Raw genomic sequence first — 24,455 nt, 5'->3', positions numbered from 1 at the left:
TGCTAAAATTCATCTAATCATAAACTTGGGAGTCTGAAGTAAATGTTTGTTGTAATATTTAAAACAGAATCGTTATTCCGTTTCCGGATTCAATATCAATGTACGGAAAGGGTATGATTTAAATAGTATCTTTCTTGTATGTTGTTTAATTTAATATTTAGGAATGTGACAATACGATAAATAATATTATGTGAATTGTCAATACTGATAACTAATTATTCATCGTAAATTAAATACTGTCAATGTACTAAGAGTGACATTATACTAAGCTATTGTCAACATACAGTTGGCAATAGCTATTATGTGAAATAATAATGTTGTGTAAACTGTCAATTTAAGTTGCTTATTATTATTGTAAATTATTAATACGTAGACCATCAATGTCACTGATTTTATTATTGTAAATTGGGTGTGTCAACATACCTTTTGTCAACAAACCTAAAATAAATAATGATTAATATTAAGATCATGTGATAGTCGACATCCGCCTGGTTTGCGATGGCAGTGTTATAAAAGTACCCTACCTCGACAGAGAGGGGACAGTCTTGTATCGACAGCCCAGAGCAAACACGGCGGACCTCACTGAAGTTAAGTATTCTTATATTTTATTATAATGTAATGTAATCATTTGCCTTTTATAGGTTACCTGTTGTAACTGTGTACCAAATATGTACCTACTACTTTACTCAACGTTCTAATGTTTTAAAAGATGTGTGTTATGGAGTTTCTTTGCCCTTTCTTCTCCATGACTAAACACCTTAGCGAAATGGGTGGTAGATTCATTTTAATATAAATAGATCAATGCTGAACAATACAATTTAATTATTATTCTACTTGGTTGGTTTTACTTCTGTATTTATAACCTACCCTCTTTTGCTACTTATTTTATACATTGAGATAAAAGTAAACACTAGGTTGTTAGCTTCTAATTATTATCTAGAAGCTGTTTAGATGATCAGGATTCTTACTTTTAAATAATACAGCAGATGCTTTGCTTGATTTTAATAACTTAATATTTTGGCCTTACCTGACAAAAGTTACAACTACCTTCATGTGCAAATAAATGATAGATGACAACTTTTACTAGTCGTCGTTAACTTTTATAAATCATCTCTACTAAAGCCCACTGTAAAAAGGAAAAAAATCTATTACATGCACTTATAAATATGTGTAAGTCCCGCAAAATGGTATTGCGCTGGACCATTTCTCATTACCATCGAAATGACGTCTTTTTGACGTCAGCCAAAATAAAAATCTACCATCAGCTCGAAACTTCAGACTAGTGCTAACGTCACTAAAATGGCGGCCACGCGCATTTGCAATTTGCGGGACTTATAGTACATATCTGTATTCTGTACCTACCTGTTTTTGCGTGAATAAAGGCATTATTAGATACCAATGAATACGATTTATTAAAAACTAGCTGATGCCCACGACTACATCCGCTTGGATTTAGGTTTTTAAAAACCCCGTGGAAACACTTTAATTTTTCGGGATAAAAAGTAGCCTATGTCACTCTTCAGGTTTAACTATACCCATACAAAAATCACGTCAATCTGTTGCTGCGTTGCGACGTGATTGAAGGACAAACCAATAAACCAACAAACTTCCGCATTTATATAAGGGTAGTGTATTTGTATAAGGTTGATTGTTATCGATCCAAATTGTACCTACTTCAACAGCAACAAGTTTTTTGTAATTTAAATCTTTTTATACGGTACACAATAAAACTAGGTACCAATATCATGTAAGTAAATTACAGCACTACAGTAACTTAGCGAGACCAATAATTAATCTCTGATCTATTAATAAAATATTTCAATATGCGTCTAACATAATAATCGAATTCCTCCTCAACCAGTGACGTCAGCGCGCGTCTCTAACCCTCTGACAAATAAACCTGGAATAGCGGTGGAATAGTTATACTCTATTTTGTCTTTCTCTGTCATCAGTAATTTGACATTTGAAGGAAAAAGACAAAACAGAGTATAACTATTCCACCGCTATTCCAGGTTTATTTATTAGAGGGTTATGGCTTTAATTATAGTTCACGAATCACGACATGGCCACAGAGTAAGGATGATAGGTTATAGTACATACCAGAGGTTCGACGAAGCCGTCTAGACCACTAGACAGTGCAATCGTGCGGTAAGGGGTGACGAGCGACTCAGCATCTCCATAGTAATGCCGGACCATTTACATAAGGCGTCGGACCACTGTGTCTCCTTGTACTGTGATATGGATATAATAATTATATTATCATTCCACCGAGAAGTCGTCACTTCAATCTCGTCGTTCAAAATTCGCTTGATTCACTTCAGTAAGTTAGGATAATATTTGTCAGTCGGTAAAAGTACCAAGAATTTAAATAAACAGTAGGTAACATAATTATTATAGCAAAGTTATAGTCCAAAACTGAAATGCCGGCATATCGGGATTGGCCTATACCTAGTCAATCCGCAGGAAAGCCGAGAGCGCTTAGTAAAAAACCAAAACTAAGTATTTTTTACCAATTCGGCTTTGGACTAGGGAATCCTGAATTATGTGATTTTGAATAAAAAAATATTTTAATATTTTACTTTACTCGCAACTGTAGGTACCTATTTCATTTTAATGTGTTTAAAAAGTTACCTAAGTTAATTGTGTTTAGTCTAAATATTCAATTTTATATATATTCACGTCATGTTCTCTGTAATAATATATGTATATTCACAGCTCATCAGCTGTTTGGCGACCATTTTCGGTGAAGCTAACGTAGGTATGAACTTCATCTGAAAAATATCCTGAGCTATTTTTTTATTTTATTTTATTTTTTTATTTTATTCGTTTATTTGCAATCAACAGCGATACATACAATATAATTTTACATAATAACAGACTGAAAATAAGGCCAAATAGGATTAATTTTTTTTACAGATTACTTAAATAGATATTAATTATACATTTATAACAGTACGTTTGATAATTTAAACAAGCTTTACAATAATATAATAATATGAAAATATACTAGTAAAAATACCTAGTTGGTGATTCACAACATATGTATGAGTGTGTGTATTTGTGTGTGGGAGAGAGAGAATACGTGAGAGAGTATGCGTGAGTGCGTGCTTGTGGGTTATGATATTATGCGGATTTATGTACTATTATAGATACTAGTATAATTATTATTAGTTACATATTATTATTTTTCCGAGCAATCTCCGCGCATCATTTTTACTTCAGTAAAATGTTTAAAGAAACATGTTTCTGTGTGTGAATTCGAAATATTTTTTGTAAATGACAATGACTTCGCATGAGTGATTGATTTTCCAAGATGCAAGCTTTATCGTTAAAAGGGAACAGACAGCGTACATAATCTCATTTATAATATTACTGGCATGGATTTAATGTACATTTTTAAATTAAATAGGTAAGTAGTAGGTACTCTGTACAAAGACATAGCAACATACAGTACGCGCGGCGAGAGTTTGGCTTTGACCGTTATTGCGCAGAAATCAGAAATTGGGTATCAACGGGCAATTAGTGGGGTGCGGGGCGGGTGTGTAGGCGCACGCGGTGCTCTGATTGGCGCTCCACTGCTCCAGTCGTTCCCTGCCTCTGTTTGTACAATCACGTTCACAAGTGAATTGCTATTTTCGTTAATTGTTTATTATATAAGAATCTGAATAGCACTGCTGCTAAGACTTTTAAGTTTTCTTTTGTTTGTATGTACCAATTTTACATGTATCTTGGAATAAATAATTTTATTAAAAAACAATTATTTAGAATTTTCATCGCTGTCTCTGTAAACTTTAAAAGGAAATAAACATTTTATATAAGTAAAATAACTATCAATAGTTTTAATAAATGAAGAAGTTTATCTATTTCGTATTATTTTCTAGCATTATTACCACTGTACATGAATTTTGACCCACTCAAATATCCAACCTGGTACATAAAAAAGGAAAAGTATTGTGTGCGTGACAGTACCCATGCGCAGTAATCCCCTCCACCCGAAGGTCAAAGCCAAACTCTCGCCGCGCGATCTGTACCAATGTTAAACCACTTAAGATCAAAGGAAATTTTCAATTATATCTATTGTTAGTTCGCCTTAGTTTATTACTAACTCGTAACCAGAATGTAAATAAGAAAATTGATTTCGTAGACGTTGAACTTCATAGAGAAATTCTGTGGAAGCTTTTAGTTGCACACTTGTGTGGAAAATTTCTGGTAAATAGGTTCACACAAGTTATGCAGTTTTTAATAGCGCTATTTTACAGTTTTACTGGCTGTCTCGCCCCGACTTTGGACAGTTGGGCTTACCTTTACTAACATTTAGGTAAGCCCTCCGCATGAAAACTACATTGAAATTCACCACGTAAAAATTGCATTGAAGACCATTTAAAAGTAGCCTATGTCCATCTCCGGGATGCGGCTATATCTGTACCAAGATTCCTCACAATCAGTGTAGCGGATGGATCGTGAGAAGGTAACAGACACACAGAAAGACTAACAGGCAGACAGACAGACGGACAGGCACACTTTCAGATTTATAATATTAATATGGATGTTTGAAAATATAAAAAGTAAAAGCTGCCTCAAATGTTGTACTCATGCCTGCTATTTAGTTTTTATAATACTTTAAATACATGAAATCCTTGAAGTTAAGTATGACAGGTACGAAAAAAATCTTAAACAAAAAGAGTCATGGAAATCTAGTGAACAGATTATTTGAAGTCTTGTCATGGAGCGTGGCAAAAGAACCTGCAGACACTAGGAAATATTTTCACCTTTGTTAAAGTCGGCTATTTTTTGTATTTATCGAAATATATGAAAAGGTGACTGACTGACTGACTAACTGACTGATCTATCAACGCACAGCTCAAACTACTGGACGGATACACCCGGACTATAACAACGAATCATTTGTCACCTCATTCATCAAAATCGGCCTAGTAGTTTAACCGCTACAGTGGAACACACATAGATACAAACATACATACATACATACATACATACATAGGCTGCCAAAATCATAAAACCCTTCCTTTTGGCTTTGCCGTAGTCGGGTGAAAAGGCGCTTCGTTGCGCTGCTGCTGCAGTAAGCTTTTACCCTACTTTACCAGGAAGCACTAGATATAATACTTACCGGAAGAGTTTTCCACATCCTTATTATAACGAGTAGACAAACAAAGTAGATAGCAAAATGGTTCGGTAGGATATATTGTGAAATATTAGTAAAGTTACTAAACAAGCATCGTAATAGTTTCCTCATTTTGCGAAAAGCGTATAGTTTATGTATTCTAAACAATACTGCTTACTAACTTTATACCTAAACTAGCTTATGCCTGCGACTTCGCCCGCGTGGACTACACAAATTTTGAACCCCTATTTTACACCCTTAGGGTTGATCTTTAACTATGAGATTTTAACAAATATGTCATACTGCTAAATTGCAAAAATATTAAATACAAAACTTCTTTATAGACACTTCAAAACTGACAGACTTTTATACAAACATCAAACCCCTATTTTACCGCTTCAGGGGTTGCATTTTGAAGAGTCTTAGCGGACGCCTACGTCATAATAGCTATCTGCATACCGAATTTCAGCGCTATCCGTCCAGTAGTTTGAGCTGTGCGTTGATAGATCAGTCAGTCAGTCACCTTTTCCTTTTATATACATAGATACGTAATTTTGTATTAGTATAGTTCGTAAACAGCTTCATAGTTAGTTGTTTAGCGCTGTTTACACAAACTTTATGTTTAATAACTTTTGGTTTTCAGCCCGAAAAGCAGTGTTTGGCTGACGAGGCGTCGGCTCGACGAACTAGCCGAGCAGACCGGACGACTAGAATGCTGTTAGCTGTCCTTGGTCTCTTCCTCTCCACGGAAGTTCCACAGGGGCTCCTGGGCCTCGCCAGTGCATTAGCCCCAGACTTCTTCAAAAACTGCTACAGCATGTTTGGTAAGCAATTTAAAATTCATAATTCATAAATGCTATAAGTATAAGTACTCGATAGAGGTAAATTTTAAGCCAAGGTATGAGGTCATACGGTTTTTATACCATCAGTATCATCATCATCAACCGATAGACGTCAGACATCTAATCTCCTATTGATCAAATTTCTTAATGACCTAACCACTTAATAAGGTTAATCTCTTAATGTGCTAATTATTTAACCACTTAATGCCCTATTCTATTAATGAACTAATCTTTTAGTGAGCTAATTAATTAATTTCTTAACCACCTAACGACCTATTTTCTTTATGAGCTAATCTCAAAATGAGCCGATCTCCTAATGAACTAATCTCTTAATGAGATTAATACTTAATGACCTAACCACTTGATGACATAATCTCTTAATGAGTCAATTACTTATTGACCTAAACACTAACAGCCGTACTCAGAGTCCCTTAATCGTTACTTAAGTTTAGTTAAAACGAGACAGAGCTATATCTCTCACATAAATCTGTCTCGTTTTAACTCAATATTTAGTAACGATTACCGACTCTGAGTACGGCTGTTAATGACATAATTTCTTAACGAGGTAATCTTCTAATGAGCTAATCTCTTGATGAGCTAATTACTTATTGTGTTAATCTCTTAATGAGGCTATTACTTAATGATCTTACCACGTAATGAGCTTGTCACGTAATATGCTAAACTTTTAATGAGCTAATTACTTAATGAATTAACCACTTAGTGAGGTAATCTCCTAATGAGCTAATTCCTTAATGATCTAACCCCTTAATGAGCTGATCTCTTAGTGAGCAAATTACTTAATGACTTAACCACATAATAAGGTAATATCTTAATGAGCTGAATACTTAAGCACTTAACCATTAATGACCTATTCTGCTAGTTAGCGACGAAGTCGCGGGCATCAGCTAGTTATTCCTATTATTTAAAATTACGCAAATTTTTCGTTTTACATCTTACTCGATGAGAGCAGATGTTGCTCTGGGAATAATTTATAACTAGCATCATATTATTATTATACAGAAGGTAACTTTCCATCGCTATCGTTACGATAAAAGATATCGGGTAATTAATTTGCGATCTTTACAAAAGTTGTACCAATTTAAAGCACTGTTTGTGGACCTTTACAGTAAAGAATGAACGTGTTTATTTATGTAGGTAGAAAAAGAAAAACAATTGATGGCAAATACATAAAATGGATTGGAAAATACATAAAATGGAACTATGGGTTAAAAGTAGGTATACCTATAGTACGCGACAGGTCGAGATGGCTATCAGGGTATGAGGTGGGGGACGCCCCTCACACCCGGTACGTCACCCGCGATCGGCGCTCGCCCGCACAGGGTAGCAAGCAATATAGTGAGAAAATAAGTAGGTAAATAGGTTAAATAACCTGATACCAAATTCAAAGCCTATTATAATTATTGTTAGTTTAAACATGGCCAGCGCAGACCGAGCGCGCTGTGAGACGGTGAATGGCGCCAAGTGGAGTAGCGTCGCAGGTCCCGCGTTCGTTTACCGGCAGAAACAGTTACGGAATTCATAATTTCTAAATTGTCTAAAATAACCAAGTCAATCTAAATATATAAAAGGAAAAGGTGACTGACTGACTGATCTATTAACGCACAGCTCAAACTACTGGATGGATCGGGCTGAAATTTGGCATGCAGATAGCTATTATGACGTAGGCATCCGCTAAGAAAGGATTTTTGAAAATTCGACCCTTAAGGAGTGAAATATGGGTTTGTAATTTGTGTAGTCCACGCGGACGGAGTCGCGGACGTAAGCTAGTAACCAATAATTTCTAAATTGTCTAAATAGCCAAGCCTACCTAGACCAGAGGGTCTTGGCTAATTACCACCCTACTGGTAAGCTGTGCTGCCAATCGATTTAGCGTTGCAGTATGATGCGTAGAAACCAACAATGAGTTTATTAAAACTGCCATACCCCCTCCAAGTTAGCTCGCTATACTATCTTATACTTTTTCTTGGCAGGAGGAAATCCTCATAGATATCAATTGACATGCCCGACTTCACTGTGGTTCTCTCGGTGACCTACGGACTAAAACCTCCTGCCTTCTCTGGCCGTCCTTCCCAGTACTGCAATGCGCAAATCATCACGAAAGGGGCTGTCCGGTCAGGATTCATCTATCTATCTATCAAGACTACATCCATCACTTATCACGAGGTGCGATTGCAGTCAAAGAGGGCTAACTTGTAACCGAAAAGAAACCGCTACTTCACTTCGTCTCTGGGCGTTCCATCAGCATCAAAAGTCTACACTATTTATAAACTGATTCGTAGTCGTAGGCCTAACTTAATTTGCTTAAAAGTCTCAATTAACTATGCCGTTGTTACCCTCGTAACGAAATTCTTACGACGTCAATAAAAACCTAATGGCAAGACAGGCTCGTAAACCGTCGCATCAAAAACGCAAATCGCCAGTTTAAGAATGTGCTGGCAATGGCAGTAAAGTTTTGATGATAACATTAATTAGTGAATCAGCCTAGAGTCACACGAGACTAATAGACGAAATAATTTTCCCTTTGGCAACCGATTTGATATTAAGTATATTGGTTTATCACATAAGCTGTGATAGCCTAGTGGTTAGGACGTCCGCCTTCTAATCGGAGGTCGGGGGTTCGATCCCAGGCACGCACCTCTAACGTTTCGGAGTTATGTGCGTTTTAATTAATTAAATATAATTTGCTTTAACGGTGAAGGAAAACATCATGAGGAAACCTGCATGCCTGAGAGATCTCCATAATGTTCTCAAAGGTGTGTGAAGTCTACTAATCCGCACATGGCCAACGTGGTAGACTATGGCCAAAAACCCTTCTCACTCTGAGAGGAGACCCGCGCTCTGTAGTGAGCTGGTGATGGGTTGATCATGATGATGATGATGATGTTGGTTTAAAAGATATGCAATATATTTATAATAACAAACGCAATCACTAATCGAAACAACCAAAAACAAATTGATATTTAAACGAATTAAGTATCGTTGATTTGGCATGGCATTATCATGAAATGGAAAAAAATGATCTATTGAAGTAATTATTTATTACTAGCTGATGCCCGCGACTTCGTACGCGAGGATTTAGGTTTTTAAAAATCCCGTGGGAACTCTTTGATTTTTCAGGATAGAAAGGAGCCTATGTCACTCTCTTAACTATACCCATGCGAAAAATCACGTCAATCGGTTGCTCTGTTGCGACGTGATTGAAGGACAAACCAACAAACAAACACACTTTTGCAATATGGGTACTGATTGTACTATGGAGTGTCGGTACTTTATAATAAATGGTACTAAATATTATATGCTAATTAATATCCTAATTGCTGTGGGCTCAATCAGCAATAAATTATGTTATGAAGTATGAACATGTTATGAAATTATATTCGTTTACTTCCTATGTCAATGTATAATATTTACTAGTCTTTGATGAATATAGGTACATAGATGAGTTTGCCAACATTAAAAATTCTCCTAATAATAATGATTTAATTTTACAAGTTTAGTCCCTATTTTATTTAACAAATCTCTCTCTGTGTGTGTGTGTGTGTGTGTGTGTGTGTGTGTGTGTGTGTTTGTGGGTGTGCGTGTGGGGGGGGGCTCTTTTAAGGACAAACTCAGGTTATACCCCAATAACATACTTTTATTTGTCATCTTTTACAAGTAGGTATAGTTAGTACTATTATATTATTCTGTGGTATAGCCGTTATATAGCCAGAGAGAGCGACCGACCCCCAGAAACGGCAGAGAGCGTTAAGCCGTGCAAAATTCCATCTAACAGGATCTAAATATTGTGCCCATACAAATAAGTACCTACTTAAGCAGTAAGTACAGAGTATACAACCCAAATGACGTGTACTTAAACCTTATACGTGCTTACGAATAGGATTACAGCTACATAGAATCCTAAGGAGTATTTGTAGATATACTCGACGAGAAATCTTACTTTGATCCTGAGTTTGCAGAGGAAGATAGGCCTGTTAACGTTGGTCTCTTGATTGAGTATATACTTCTAAAAAAGTATATAGCTTATTTAAGAATGTTTACAAGGCTTTCCCTAGTGTAAACAGAAAATTATCCGCTTATCGCATTAATTTCGGAACCACTTAACTTACAATTTTTTGTCAAATCTTCGTATAAACTGCGCAAGCTGCGTTTCATACTAGGTATACCTATTGTAGGCTGCTGTGCTGTTAGTTCCACAGCTACCCAAAAAATGGGTGTACCTAATACATATTATTTTCAGGGTTCATCTATGTATGTGATTTTCTGTATTCCGCCATAACTTTTAAATACCGGGACAGATTTGAATGTAGGGTGCGTTGGGGTAAGTTCGGACATCTCCCAAACACAACGGTGTTTGGAAGATGTTGGCCAAATTTATTTTGCACGAAAGTCACAATAGTTAGCACAATAAATTATAGTGAAAATTGATTGTTAATAAATAAGCTACAGATAGAATGTGTTCCGTGATTTTAAATTTTTTTTTTATTGATTATAAATGAAACAACTACTGTTTATCGGGTGTTTAAAATAATATAAATAAAATTTTAAAACCTTGGGAAAAATCGGACGTTCATTGGTTTACCAATCCGAGTATTAAGCTTAAATCCTATATTAAGGTAGTCCGATCTTCAGATCGGACTACCTTATGATACCGCACTTGGCCTAGTTATCTTACTTTGGAAATTGAAAAACTAATTATTTGTTCATGAACACATTTTAATTTTAATAATTTAATTTTTTGTGATGTACCATAAATTCACTGCTTTCGGATTTATTCCTTTACTTGTGCTATAAACCTACCTACCTACCTACCTAACGAATTTCATGATTCTAGCTCAACGGGAAGTGCCCTATAGGTTTTCTTGACAGACACGACGGACAGACGAACAGACTTATCTAGCCCCCGCGCTAACTCTATGCGGGATAGCGCGGATGACATGCGGGTTTGCGGGGCGTCCCCCTACCTCATACCCCGATTGCCATCTTGACCTGTCGCTCACTATAGGTACATTCTAGTCCTATTCCGTCACTCGTCTTCTATTCAAACATAATAAGTTTTTGAGGGAACTGGGATATTTGCTTCATTTTCACGGATGCTAAAAGCTACCGCAATATTAATCTAACAATACCACACTCGGTTGGTGCCTACTTGGTAGTTTTTTTTAAAAATAATATTAGCCATGTTAAATGACTAATATTCCCCATTCCTCTCCAACTAAGCATCAAGCTTGTGCTAGGAGTAGGTACGACAATAGTGCAACGGGCGGGGTTTGAACCGTCGACCTTTTGGTTTTTCAGTCCACTCCTTTACCTGTTGAGCTATTGAGGCTTAGCTACACGCTTAGAGATGTGTAGTTAGAAACGTAAATTCATTACAATGCTATAATCACTGCTGTAATACAATTTGTGTGTACAGGCAACTGTTTATTGATTTACCTTTACCCGTCTGATTCAAATTAACAATAGACTCAAGACAATAATAATTGGGAGTGTTAATGCTTTTAGGCTCAATTTAATTAAATTGAAAACCCTTTCTGTGGTCTTTGTCATGCTAAAATCCTAATAATACAAATATAATAAATGTGAAAGTGTGGATGTTTGGATGTTTGGATGTTTGTTACTTAATCACGCAAAAACGGCTAAACGGATTTGGATGAAATTTGGAATGGAGATAGATTATACCCTGGATTAACTACTAACATTAGCTACTTTTTTTGAGGGTTTTTGAAAAGAGTATATAGGTTATTTTCACAAACGGTCTAAGCGAGTGTTTCTTAAATATGAAACCACGCAGATGATAAGCTGGGCTAGTAGATAAATTGTCTGTATTTATATAGGTTTTCTTATTTTTTACAATAGGTTACATAATACCCACTCCAGAAGAGTGGGTATTGTGTAGCGAAAGCTATAATATAGAAAATATAGCTTAACTTCCAACAAAAGTTATATTAAGTTCATTTTAAGAGTATTTCTCGGTTCCTTTGCGAATTCTTGTCAAAATAATATTAAAATTGACTGTGTTTGGCTTTAAAAATGTACGAGGAAAGTCACTTTTTGTATTTTGTTGCCGAGAGCTTTATAAAAGTAGATTACTAAACAATCCTTTCGTCTTTATATTAAGCTGATAAGCTCATCTCTTTAGAGTGGGTATTTATGAGATGTTGATAGCTGTTCCCTACCGAACATCTACTTACTGAAAGATAAAATAGATATTATCGAACTCGATTATTTTCCGTAACGTGTAAAGTAAAATATACTAAAACGAGAACAAAATATTACGTGCTACGTGTTCTTACTTATCTACTGTACGGACTACGGAGCTGTTGAACAAGGGGCCCAAAACTAGAACTCAATTACTTCCTACGTACTATTTTCTTGTTGGCTCAGACGCTGCTTTCCGAAGTGATGGATGGTTGACTCTTCAAATGCTAAACGAACTCTGACCTAAAACTGGCCAGTTACCAGTTGGTAATTTATAGATCGATTGATACGAAGTGAGGCGCGTTAGGCGGAAGTGTTAAGTAGTGCTTTTGGGTGCTTTTGGTGCGTCCGTCAGAAGAGAAACCCTCACCCGTCCTCGTCATCCAGAGCTCTTTTTACCAGACGCCAATAATCCCCTGTTCTTTGGCAGGTGATTTGATGGACGTGCTGGCACTCTTCACGTCGTCAGTGAACTTCGTGCTGTACTGCAGCATGAGCCGTCAATTCAGGTGCACCTTCGCCCGCCTCGCCCGAAGAATGATCTACGCGGCTGAAGAACCAGCAAAATTTGGTGCTAAACTTGAACCCACGACACAGGTTGGTACCATTGGTACTTTGTTGTAGGCTGTAGCAGTCACGTAAGGCCCAGCGCAAATCGGTTTTTTTATAACTACTTACATGTACATACATAGCTTTTCAAACTTTGACATACCGTTGAAAATGATACATATACATACCGAAAACAATACCGGAGGATATGCACCGCTTTTGGAGTTGGACGCGCCTGGGTCTTCCGCGCTCCACCGCCGCCGCCGCCGCCTATATTATGCCATACAGCCATAGTACTTAAATAAAGTTTAGTTTATCTAGTTATACCTAAATATCGTCTGTACGTTATTTTTTTGAATGTTATGACAAAAACTCAAACAATTTTCCAGACGCATAGAAGAAAATTGCTTTCTAAATTCCAAGTACCTACGATCGGATTGAAGACGTCCGCGTCGTCATAAAATGACGATGTGGTGGAAAATGCTGCGATAAATTTTCCCCGCTCTCTATAAGGAATAGGTACTTTATAGAAACGAGTTCAGTTATTTTCAAAAGTCTTCATAATATTTTATTCATGTATGGAATAATTAATTAAAATTTAAATTACGATACACCATGCTTTCACGTTATTTTTAACCGACTTCAAAAAAAGGAGGAGGTTCTCAATTCGTCGGAATCTTTTTTTTAATAAACATAAAATTCGCTTTAAGAAACGTGTACATTGCGAGTACCTACCACACAGCCAGCCAGCTCAGCCAGCTCATAATATAGGTATCATCTGACATACCTAATATAATTACTTAAATAGGTATTTAAAAATTATTGTTTGTGTTCATAGGGGTGCAACTCTAGAACATTAAAAAATCGCAAATTGAAAATCGCTTGTGGTGCCATCTAAGCGCGAGCACGGCTAAACAAATAGAGAACAGTTTACAAAAGACGTCAATAGATGGCGGGCACATTGGTGTAATTTTAATGACATTAATAAATTATAACCTAGTTTTCATGTGCTGTAGTAAATATTTATATTTCTGTTAAATTTATCTGACCCTGCTTTAATAACAGGACTCTGTAGTCTGTATTTCCTTTCACCACCTCGATAACTATATTCTAAGGATTGATTTAGTGACTCGATTCATGCCTGAACGATTGACCACGGCTACGGATTACGGACTTGTTTTTGCTTTGTGAAATGATTTTTCTGTGAATATATTTGTGCAGAAAAATGCCACAGAGATCTCGATGTGTGTCTGGATGTGACTAATTCGGTAAGTATAAAATCAGCTTACTCGTAATCTAACTCAAAATTACTTCAATGAGTCAAACTCTATGCACCATTAGCACATTAGGTATTTTATCATGATACTAGGTATATAGTTCCTGCGATTTCGTCCGCTCGAAAAAACTATTTTAGAAATCCCGTGAGAAGTCCAATTTTCCGGGATAAATGTGGCCTACAAGTTACAACCGTCTGATGCAAGCTATCTCTGTACCAAACAGATGATGACCACCACTTTGTCTACGTGGATTTAGGGTTTTTGGGAATCCCATGGGAACTGTTTGAGTTTTCCGTGACAAAAGAAGCCTATGTCCTTACCTGGATGCAAGTTATCTCTGTACTAACTTTCATCATAAACGGTTACACAAATTTACTGTAAAAAGCTAGCATACAGACAGGTTGACACACTTTTGCATTTATCATATTGCTATGGATTATTAACTACTAATTCTGTAAATTTTTTGTTTTGTAATTAAGTGTACTTACAACATTTGTTTTGAACTTTATTGACTAAGTTATTTTTATATTATAGGTATCAGCTATCAACTAATTAAGTACAATAAGTAAGTATAGACTAATGCATATTTTATGTTATTACTTTTTCAGATGTTTGCATGGCTTTCCAAAACCTGGCTACTCCTCTCTTTGAAACCATTTAAACAATGAAAAGAGATAGTAGGACAACATTTAGAAAGCAAGACTGATAATGAAATAATATATAGTTACGAATTATCAAATTTGCAATCACCAGTTTGAAGATCGTTGAAATACACCAGTTGTGGTAGTAATATGAAAGTTATGAAAAGTAAATAACCAAAAATTTTGGATTTGAGCGTTACCTATTTCACAATCTCGTGGGTCTTGAATTTGGGTATGTATTTTATGTACCTAGTTACGAATTTATGAAAATAAAATATTTTACAAAACCTTAAAACCTTTTTATTTGGTTCTATAGTGTTTTATAATTTAGTATCTTAAAGAGTCAGTCTTGTAATATATATTTTTAAACATGTTTTAAACAAACGTTAATGGAATTATTGATGTTTTTTTAAAACATGTTCAAAAATATAAAATATTCTAGTAAAGTACATTTAAATAGCATTTAAATTTTCGCGCTCTCGCACGCCTAGCGCGCTTTTAGTGCCCTCTAGATGTGAGCACACGCGTAACTTTGAAAAAGAAATCTAGAGTCGCACATCTATCTCTAGTATATAGTAGATAATCTATGTTTGTGTTCCTTCATTCTTTATAGGTAGGTGCATTCGCGCACTGTCCATCCGGCGTGTGGGGTGAAACTGTGTACAGTTGTTGTTGACACTTGCGTGAAGGGGTCTGACTTGCGTTAACGTAGTAGGTATAGTCCGGTCAAGATGGCAATCGGGGGGTGGCAATGAAGCGTGGGGACGCCCCGCACACCCGAACGTAACCCGCGCTCACATGTGCGGGGAGTTCCCTCCACGATTGCCTTCTCGACCTGTCGTGTACTATAGGTGGCACACGAATTGCATAGCAACGAATTAGTTAGTGTATTGAGTTTTGTTATTTTATACCTACTGTGTTCCGTAGTTCAAGAATGTTACTCTCTCTCTGAATTTTTAAAAAAGTACTTGATTCATAGGTACCCAAGTATTATTTGTATGTTTCTATGTTTCCCTAACTAGTAACAATATTTTAAGTAATCCGTTTCAGTCAGTATAGTCAATAGCATCAATCACCCAGAAATGAAAAATGTGTTTAAAATATATTTATTATTATAATTATACACGTTGCCTGCCATTTGTACTCATAAAATAACTAAATTCCATATTATTCCTAACTAAATTCCTAATTTTGCTTTTTATACCATGAAATTCGAAGTACTTATAGTGTTAATTAAATTAAAGGATTACTTACCAATTTACTGAAAGGCGGCTACAAATTGCACCAAATAAAGGCCGACACATACCTACTGACGAAATGGACTGAAGTCATGTACTTTTTATAACAAGTTAAACTCAGCTTTATCTACTGCGTACTTTGACACTGGGATTCAGACGACCTCCCTAGCGTAGAGGGTGAGCGCTGTGGTCTTATGAGCGGAAGGTCCCGACTCCCGGGTTCGATTTCTGGCACGGAATAAGCGTAGAGCATTTAGGCACTTGGGCGCGCCTAGGCTCACCCGGCTTATCGCGTTAAGTTTACTTTTGAGCCCAAGAAAGATTCCGCGCTTTGAATTTACTGGTGTGTGTTACGCCTAAAGGGAGGCATCCGAAAATATATTTTTATGTAATTGTCTCAGCGTTAAAAGCAAGGGGATTGTATCGAATGGCGTCGCCGAATAAATGAGCTCCATGATAGAAGACCTGTCAGGAGCTACGAAAACAATATTCAGAGATTAATTTTACGGGCTAAATCTTATTTTCCGCACCTCTCAAATTTCTTTACTCAATTTCTCTACTTCCTTTATAAATAGAATACAAATTCAATAGGTACATTTTGAAGAGGAAAACACTGGGTATCCTTCATTTTGAAGTGAAAATTACAGGATATCATTTACCCTTATAGAGTCCATGATCAAAACTTAATAATTTCAGTCGATTGTGGTCCACATCTGGCATAAGGTTGTGAATACAACCTTTGTTGTGTTGTTAATATCCATCCAAAAATATTGTTTTACGATTTTGTAATTTTATTCCAAATTTTATTTTGAAACGTGACAAAAACACAATTGTTGCAGGTCACCGGCCCCCTATAGCGACAGATTCCCGCCCTCGTCAGGGTGGTGGAGGACAGTATTATATAGATTTAAACAGGTAAACGAATTGAACTGCAGAACAAAAGTGACCTAACGCAGAATATAAAAACATCATTATTATGAAATCGAATTATAAGAATATACTGTAGTATATTCAACTAAAATATACCTACCGTTAGCCCGTATGCCTTTCGCTATAAAATATATTTTTTTGGATAAAATTAGAAGAAAACGTGCAATAATAAAACAATATTAAGTTTATAGGTACATGCTTGAGCATCCTAGTATTCGGAACTTGACAGATAAACCAATTTGTATAATTTATTCTGAGATATTGCTGATTATTTCATTAGATACAATAATATTATGCAATGACAATTATAGGTACAAATTTTTTAAGTAGAGATTTTGATGGCAAAAATTTAAAAATATATAAAAACTTAATTTTTGGATTAGATCACTCTTGTTCTGGAGGTGTGTAGCCTTAATTATATAAGTATACCAACAGCAAAGCACTTAAACAGAGTTTTAAGGGATTCCTTATTCATTACAAGTTTTTCATAACAAAATAATACCTAACAGATTTGGGCATTTCATTAATAAAATTTGTTGTTATTTAATTAACATTTATAGCTATTTTCATCAAGCTTGGAACGATGGAACTTTATTTATTTTCATCCTGAATTTAGAATCCGTAGATAGTGTCCGACCGAACCTTCGGGTTCGACTTCGGCTTCCTTTGGCCAAATTTTCGGCTTCGACCAAAATGGGCCAAAGTTTTGGCCGAAGCCGAAGGTTTCTAGCAAGCGAAATTGAACAAGCTGTTACGAGTGCGCAACAACGCAATGGAAGAGGCAGCGCCATTTTAACCTGACAGACCTAACCTGACCTGAATTTTGACCTGACCTATGGGTCATCTGTCACTTGTCAGGTCAAAATTACGGTTCACCTTTAAAATCTTATCAAAATGGCGGTCTTATCGCTACTAAGCGACCGCCTTTTTGTACCTACTTTTTAAAATTCCTTTTTCCTGTCATGCGTTTTGTGGTGCAATAAAGAATATACATACAACCTACCTTTATAGAATAGTACTTTAGACATGAAATTTGACACATAAAGTTAAAATGGCGCGTGAGATATCTATATTATTTATTTCGAAGTGTTATTATTTATGATCAGTTCAACAAGACAACAGTCAACATATCCTACATTAAAAATAAAATAAAAATCACTTTCATTTCAACTGAATTTCTTAGTGTTATTAAACCTTCAGCTGCGTCCAAAAATCCAGAAATCGGTCTTCGGTCGGACATTATAGATTTATGTACTTCTATAGCACGTAGCATAGTATAATTATTGGTTTCGCTATGGCGCGTAGTTTGTTTCGCATAGTAGTTAGAGCTGCTTATCTGTGTGACTATCAGTAATGAAAAATCTAACAACAATTAGTATAATTACTTGTTCCTAGAAAAAAACACTTTCGACTTTTATTGACAGCAAACTCACTATTAGAACTTTTTCTGTAGGTACACCACTACTTTTTAAATGCCATAAAAAATTTAAGGGCGAATACAGGAAAAGTTTATTTTTAGGGTTCCGTAGCCGACTGGCAAAAACGGAACCCTTATAGATTCGTCATGTCTGTCTGTCTGTCCGTATGTCACAGCCACTTTTCTCCGAAACTATAAGAGTTATACTGTTGAAACTTGGTAAGTAGATGTATTCTGTGAACCGCATTAAGATTTTTACACAAAAATACCTACCTCGACATGTCGCGGACTATAGGTATTTTTGGAGATATTTTAGAACACTCTATTCAATTTTCAGTGTAAATATGTGTTTAATATTGAATTCAGGCTAAACAGATTTTTATGGTAATTTAAAATTAGTGATGTATAAGTGCTATAACGGTTTAATTAAGGTAGTCACATATTGAATAGAAATTTATCTAAAAACGTACATTTTTGCACTGATAGTATCATCATCATGATCAAGTATCAACCCATCGCCGGCTCACTACAGAGCACGGGTCTCCTCTCAGAGAGAAGGGTTTTGGCCATAGTCTACCACGCTAGCCATGTGCGGATTGGACTTCACACACCTTTGGGAAAATTATGGAAAACTTTCAGGCATGCATGTTTCCTCACGATGTTTTACTTCACCGTTAAAGCAAGTGATATTTAATTACTTAAAATGCATATAACTCCGAAAAGCTAGAGGTGCGTGCCCGGGATCGAACCCTCGACCTCCGATTTGAAGGCGGACATCCTAACCACTAGGCTATCACAGCTTTTTGTCAACTGATAGAATACTTGCTCACAATATAGTCCAATTGTCCACTTCTAAAATGCGAATAAACACATAGGAATTATAATCTAAGCCCGTAATATGTATATTAACACAATATGTTTTAACAAAAAAGAAGAGCACTCTTAAACTACGGAACGATCAATTAAGTAATTACAATAAGAATAAATCAATTGATGTAGCTAAAATACTTGATGATTGATGTATACCTATTGTGGTTTGTGACACAGACTAATCTATATTATCTAGGAAAAAGTTACCGTAGGTTATAGTATATCTACCATAATACACTTCTATCACACAATTTTCTACTTTTGGAAATTAAGAAAAGACGAGACGGCGTAATCAAAATATTATCTTCCCGGTCTGATCTTCATATTTTGGCGATTTTGAGAGTTTTCACAAAGATATTTGATACCTAAGTATTAGATAATTTTGCCCTTAAATTGTCTTGTAATTAAAACTCCATATTGCTCAAGTTTAAAAGTATCTGATAACAGATTTAATCATAAAATTATGAGAGAAAATAATGAATAAGTAATATAAGCTTTTTGCGTGAAAGCCGCCTACGTATGGTAAACACGACACGGAGAAAACAAAAACTTTTAGCCACGCTTTTTGCAATTTAAATTCTACCTACATGAATAAAAATAGCACAAAATAATACTTATACAAAATAATATAGTGTCCGGACTTTCACAAAAGCTTTCGTAGATACTGGTCATAAGACTTTTATAAATTATAGCTTTACTTCCCTTTTTTAACATTTTCGTAGACTTCGTCTCCGCAACTAAAATTTATTTCTGTTCTCATTTTCACTCAAGATTAACGAGTAAACATTTTACATAATTAATTTACTTCGTTAAGAGATCCAGTTTGGAGGGAAGTTTTGCAAAAGATAGTCGCAAAAGTAGTCTATTCCGTTTCTCATTGGCTATATTGTAATTTAGACTACAAAAAGTGATGCCCATACATTCACCGAGATCAATACATATACATATCATGATGTTTGATTGAATAAATTTGCAATTTATTTAAAAGCAGTGCTTTTGTAGGAGAGCGGCTTCTTAGCGCGCTTTACTGAGTGAATATCTGGGCTGAAGATGTTGCTGATCCCCCTACTTAATAAGGAGCATTCGCTTGTAATGTAAAACTTGGACTCGACCGAGTAATGATACAATAGCTGTGAGCGGATGTTGTTCCTCTAGAGTCTATAGTCTATTGGATTGCAATGCTCAAATTCGTATTTCAATTAGTTCATTACATGTGAATGCTCCTGGTACTAATTTTTAGGGTTCCGTACCTCAAAAGAAAAAGGAACACTAATAGGATCACTTCATTGTATGTATGTCCGTCTGTCTGTCGTGTCTGTCAAGAAAACCTATAGGGTACTTCCCGTTGACCTCGAATCATGAAATTTGTCTGGCAGGTAGGTTTTATAGCATAAGTAGGTAAAGGAATAAATCCGAAAACCGTGGATTTGTGGTTACATAACACAACAAAAATTAAAATATGTTAATGAACAAACAATTGGTATTTTCAATTTTCAAAGTAAGATAGCTATACCAAGTGGGGTATCATATGAAAGGGAATTACCTGTTTATTCTAAAACAGATTTTTTTAATGCATAAAATAGTTTTTGATTTGTCGTGCAAAATGTCGAAAAAAAAACCCGAGTACGGAACCCTCGGTACGCGAGTCTGACTCGTACTTGGCCGGTATTTTTTATACATGTTATAATAAATAAATAAAAATACTGATCATATTCTTTATTTCCAGGATCTTCCAGCCTGTTTGAATCATAATAATACGACGACCAAGTAGTAAGATAAATGAGCAATTATTATTTACCAGATAGTAAATTCTTTGACTTTTAACTTATGTATTCGTTTATTCAAGGCTACTTTACCAATAAATTAAACTTGTAAAAATGTGTATAGTAGCAGCTAAGTTCTGTATAGTATTAACTCATGTTTAAATAGATAAATCGAAACTAGTCCTTGTGTCTTTTGAGCCAAGACGCAAAAACTAGCTTAGTACTTGTAATTAACGCTTAAGATTTTTTGTGAAGATCACACTTACTTTTAATTAAGTAATTCTTTATTTGTATACTTATGCTTAGGGTCCAAAAAGTGTTTTAGTCCGACAAATTATGTACATATTGAGTGTTATAAAAACTGTGTTGTGTATACCTGAAATCTCTTTTTTTTAATTACCTAAATGTAATTAATACATTACGCCTAATTTACAATTTTGTATATGTATTTTACAAATTTTATATTTTACAATTTACTATACTGTCTCATTTTAAAGCTAATGTAATTAAATGTACCTATTATTGATTGATATGTGTATTTTTTATTTCTCGACGAATTCTATTGATTAGACAACGCAAGTTGTAGAACCAGCTTCCACCTGCGGCTTTCCCTCAAAACTAAAGTAAAGGGTGGATAAACAATGAAATGAATTTATTTACTTATTTGAAATGAAATGAAATTTAATTAATTTAATGTAGGACAGCCTGGGATACTTATGAATTATGATATGTCACGACTCTACCACCGGTTCGGAAAGAAGTTTCTATTGAGAAGAGCCGGCAAGAAACTCAGCAGTTGCTACTTTTTTAGGGTTCCGTACCCCAAAAGGAAAAAAGGAACCTTTACTTCACTTCGTTGTCTGTCTGTCTGTCTGTCTCTCTGTCGTGTCTGTCAAGAAAACCTATAGGGTACTTCCCGTTGACCTAGAATCATGAAATTTAGCAGGTAGGTAGGTCTTATAGCACAAGTAAAGGAAAGAATCCGAAAACCGTGAATTTGTGGTTACATCATAAAAAAAATTAAAATGTGTGTATGAACAAGTAATTATTATTTCCAATTTTCAAAGTAAGATTATACCAAGTGGAGTATCATATGACAGGGCTCTACCTGTAGATTATAAAACAGATTTTTATTTATTTTTACGCATAATAGTTTTTTATTTATCGAGCAAACTGTCGAAAAAATACGACTGTAGTAGGTACGGAAACCTCGGTGCGCGAGTCTGATTCCCACTTAGTCGGTTTTTTAAGCAAATGTTACATTATAAAAATTGGTAGGTATACATTATGCAATTTTAATATTAAGCTACGTTGTGGGCTGCTGAATGCAAAGCAGACCGTTTCCATGCAACATACTTTCTTATAAGTCGGTAGTGCATCTCTAGTGCTACAGATGTTCATGGGCGGTTGTAATTACTTACATCAGGTGACCCGCCCGCCCGCCTGTTTGCTCGCTTCGTTTGCTCGCTATTCACACATGTTTGCGTTTAATTTTCACGCCCTATACCCGCAGGTATTCTTGATTTTACGTGTAATTTGATTTGAGCTGATCGAGCTTGGCACTCACTATTCCCGCTGCATTGGCGTTTTCTGGCCACATATCTACGCTGGCACTTCTACACTTTAACAGACTTCATTCGAAACGGTATGTATAGTCCGCGATAGGTTAAGATGGCAATCAGGGTATGGGGCGGGGAGACGAACCCGCACGTTACCCGCGCTCGCCCGCACCAGGTTAGCGCGGGGGCTGTGCGGGTGTGCGGAGCGTTCCCGCCCCTGCCATTTCAACCTGTTGCGTACTATAGCTTGTTACACAGCAGACGGCGTTGAAAACAACCCACAAAAACTGTAGAAAAGTGGGCCATAGTCCATCGCATTGAGCAGTGTAAAGCCCTCATACAGTTTTTTGTTTTCACGTTGAAAGTGCCCAAGCCTTTTACTATAGTAGTCACAGTGTACAAATGTTTTTTTGAAGAATTATATTCGATGAGGTGCACGTTATGGAGATTGCGAACAGAAAATGTCTCTAGCTCCTACATACCTAGCAGTATTTTAAAATAATATATCCTATTGTTGCAGGGATAGTACCACTCAGTGCCGTCACAACTATTCTTTGTTGGATCTTGTCCAAGCACAGATGTCGGTAACGCGTGTAGATTTAGTAAAGTAGACAAATAAAACCAATATCGCATCGTGCCGCAAACTAATTACATTACTTGGCAGTTCGATCTGATTAACGAGAAGGCGGCCAAGCGACGCAAACTAGGCTTTATTGCCATAACTTGCTATTGAAACTTGGAATTGAACCGAATATGTTTGTACCGCAGAATTGGATCACGTAATTCGGTTTGTAGCTTGGATCATGTAAACAGGATGGGGTAAGTAATTAGGTGGTTTCCATTTCCTGTTGTAAACACAATAAACGAATTAAAATGTGCCTAGTTAACCATGTTAAAGTGTAGTTTAGGTTTTTCTTTTTACTTAGCTTAGCTCTACAGTAGGTACCTACATTCGTTTCTCGTAAAAATATAGCTTACATTGTACTTGCGCAGTAAGGGATTTCACAATAGATATAATATTTTGTTTGTGGTATAAAGTGAGGCGAAACACAGTAGCTGCAGGCGGAGGCGGGAGGTTAACCACGACTAACAAAACATTGCTTATTAATTGTATGAAGCGATGCCGAGCGCTGCGCCGTACGTAAACTAATATTCAAATAGCAAACTTAAATATAAGAACTATAATATACGAGAATACCTAGTAGGATAACTTTGAAACGCTGCCGTAAAGTTAAGATTAATAAAAATAATAGAATTTACCTCGTCATTATAAGATTCCTTCTGTCGAATTTGTTTGTAGCAGCGACAGGAAATATGCCAACCAGGGATAGCGTAGCGGCTTTTTTCAGGTAGGTACCCATGGTAAAAATATGCACTTATGTTATATATATATAATGTGTACCTACTTACCTATTATGTACATCATGTTCAGTGTTCCACCCATTGCCGGCTCACTATAGAGCACGCTGGACTAGTGCAGATTGGCAGACTTCACGCACCTTTGTGAACATTATGGAGAACTCTCAGGTATGCAGGTTTCCTCGCGATGTTTTTCTTCATCAGTATAGCAAGTGATAATTAATTACTTAAAATACACATAACTCCGATAAGTGAGAGGTGCGTGCCCGGGATCGAACTCCACCCTTTTTGGCCGATGTCCGTTGGGTCCTAACCAATAGGCTATCACAGTTTAGCTATGTATATAAACCTATATTTCTAATTACTTCTAATACAAGTTTAGGGGCCAGTACTCCATTAATGTTTTATGTAACCAAGTTTTGTTTTATAAACATTAATTTTATTTTAGTTCATTTTTCAAATCACCAAAAATTATAATCAGATAAGAATAGATAGGTAAGTAAGTTTTAAGTCAAGCGAAGAAGACAAATGTCTTGCGCTTGCGGTGCTTTTTATTGCGGTGGCGTGCGGTGCTGTTGTAGAAAAAGGAGGGTGAAATGAGATCAAACACCTCTTCAGAACCTGCCTGCGATGCCTGCGACTTCATCCGTGTGATATATCTGGGTTTCT

At 36.0% G+C, this 24,455-nt stretch overlaps 1 protein-coding gene across 2 annotated transcripts in view; it reads left to right on the top strand.

Moving 5' to 3' along the window:
• LOC117996621 (G-protein coupled receptor dmsr-1-like) overlaps positions 1 to 21,398 on the top strand; it is a 50,833-nt gene extending 29,435 nt beyond the window's left edge. The window contains exons 3-6 of one of the 2 annotated variants that reach the window (XM_034984733.2): positions 5,766 to 5,946; positions 12,614 to 12,780; positions 16,728 to 16,803; positions 20,832 to 21,398. In XM_034984733.2, the coding sequence (XP_034840624.1) occupies positions 5,766 to 5,946; positions 12,614 to 12,780; positions 16,728 to 16,745 (366 nt within the window). In that variant the 3' untranslated portion in view covers positions 16,746 to 16,803; positions 20,832 to 21,398. The remainder of the gene's footprint in view (positions 1 to 5,765; positions 5,947 to 12,613; positions 12,781 to 16,727; positions 16,804 to 20,831) is intronic. The other variant, XM_034984732.2, reaches the window with a different exon arrangement.
• The last annotated feature ends 3,057 nt before the right edge of the window (positions 21,399 to 24,455 follow it).

The sequence above is a fragment of the Maniola hyperantus genome, chromosome 3, assembly GCF_902806685.2.
Source record: "Maniola hyperantus chromosome 3, iAphHyp1.2, whole genome shotgun sequence".
NCBI classification, from domain to species: domain Eukaryota; kingdom Metazoa; phylum Arthropoda; class Insecta; order Lepidoptera; family Nymphalidae; genus Maniola; species Maniola hyperantus.
Note: the sequence above shows the minus strand (reverse complement) of the source record. Positions and strands in the feature narration are given on the sequence as shown.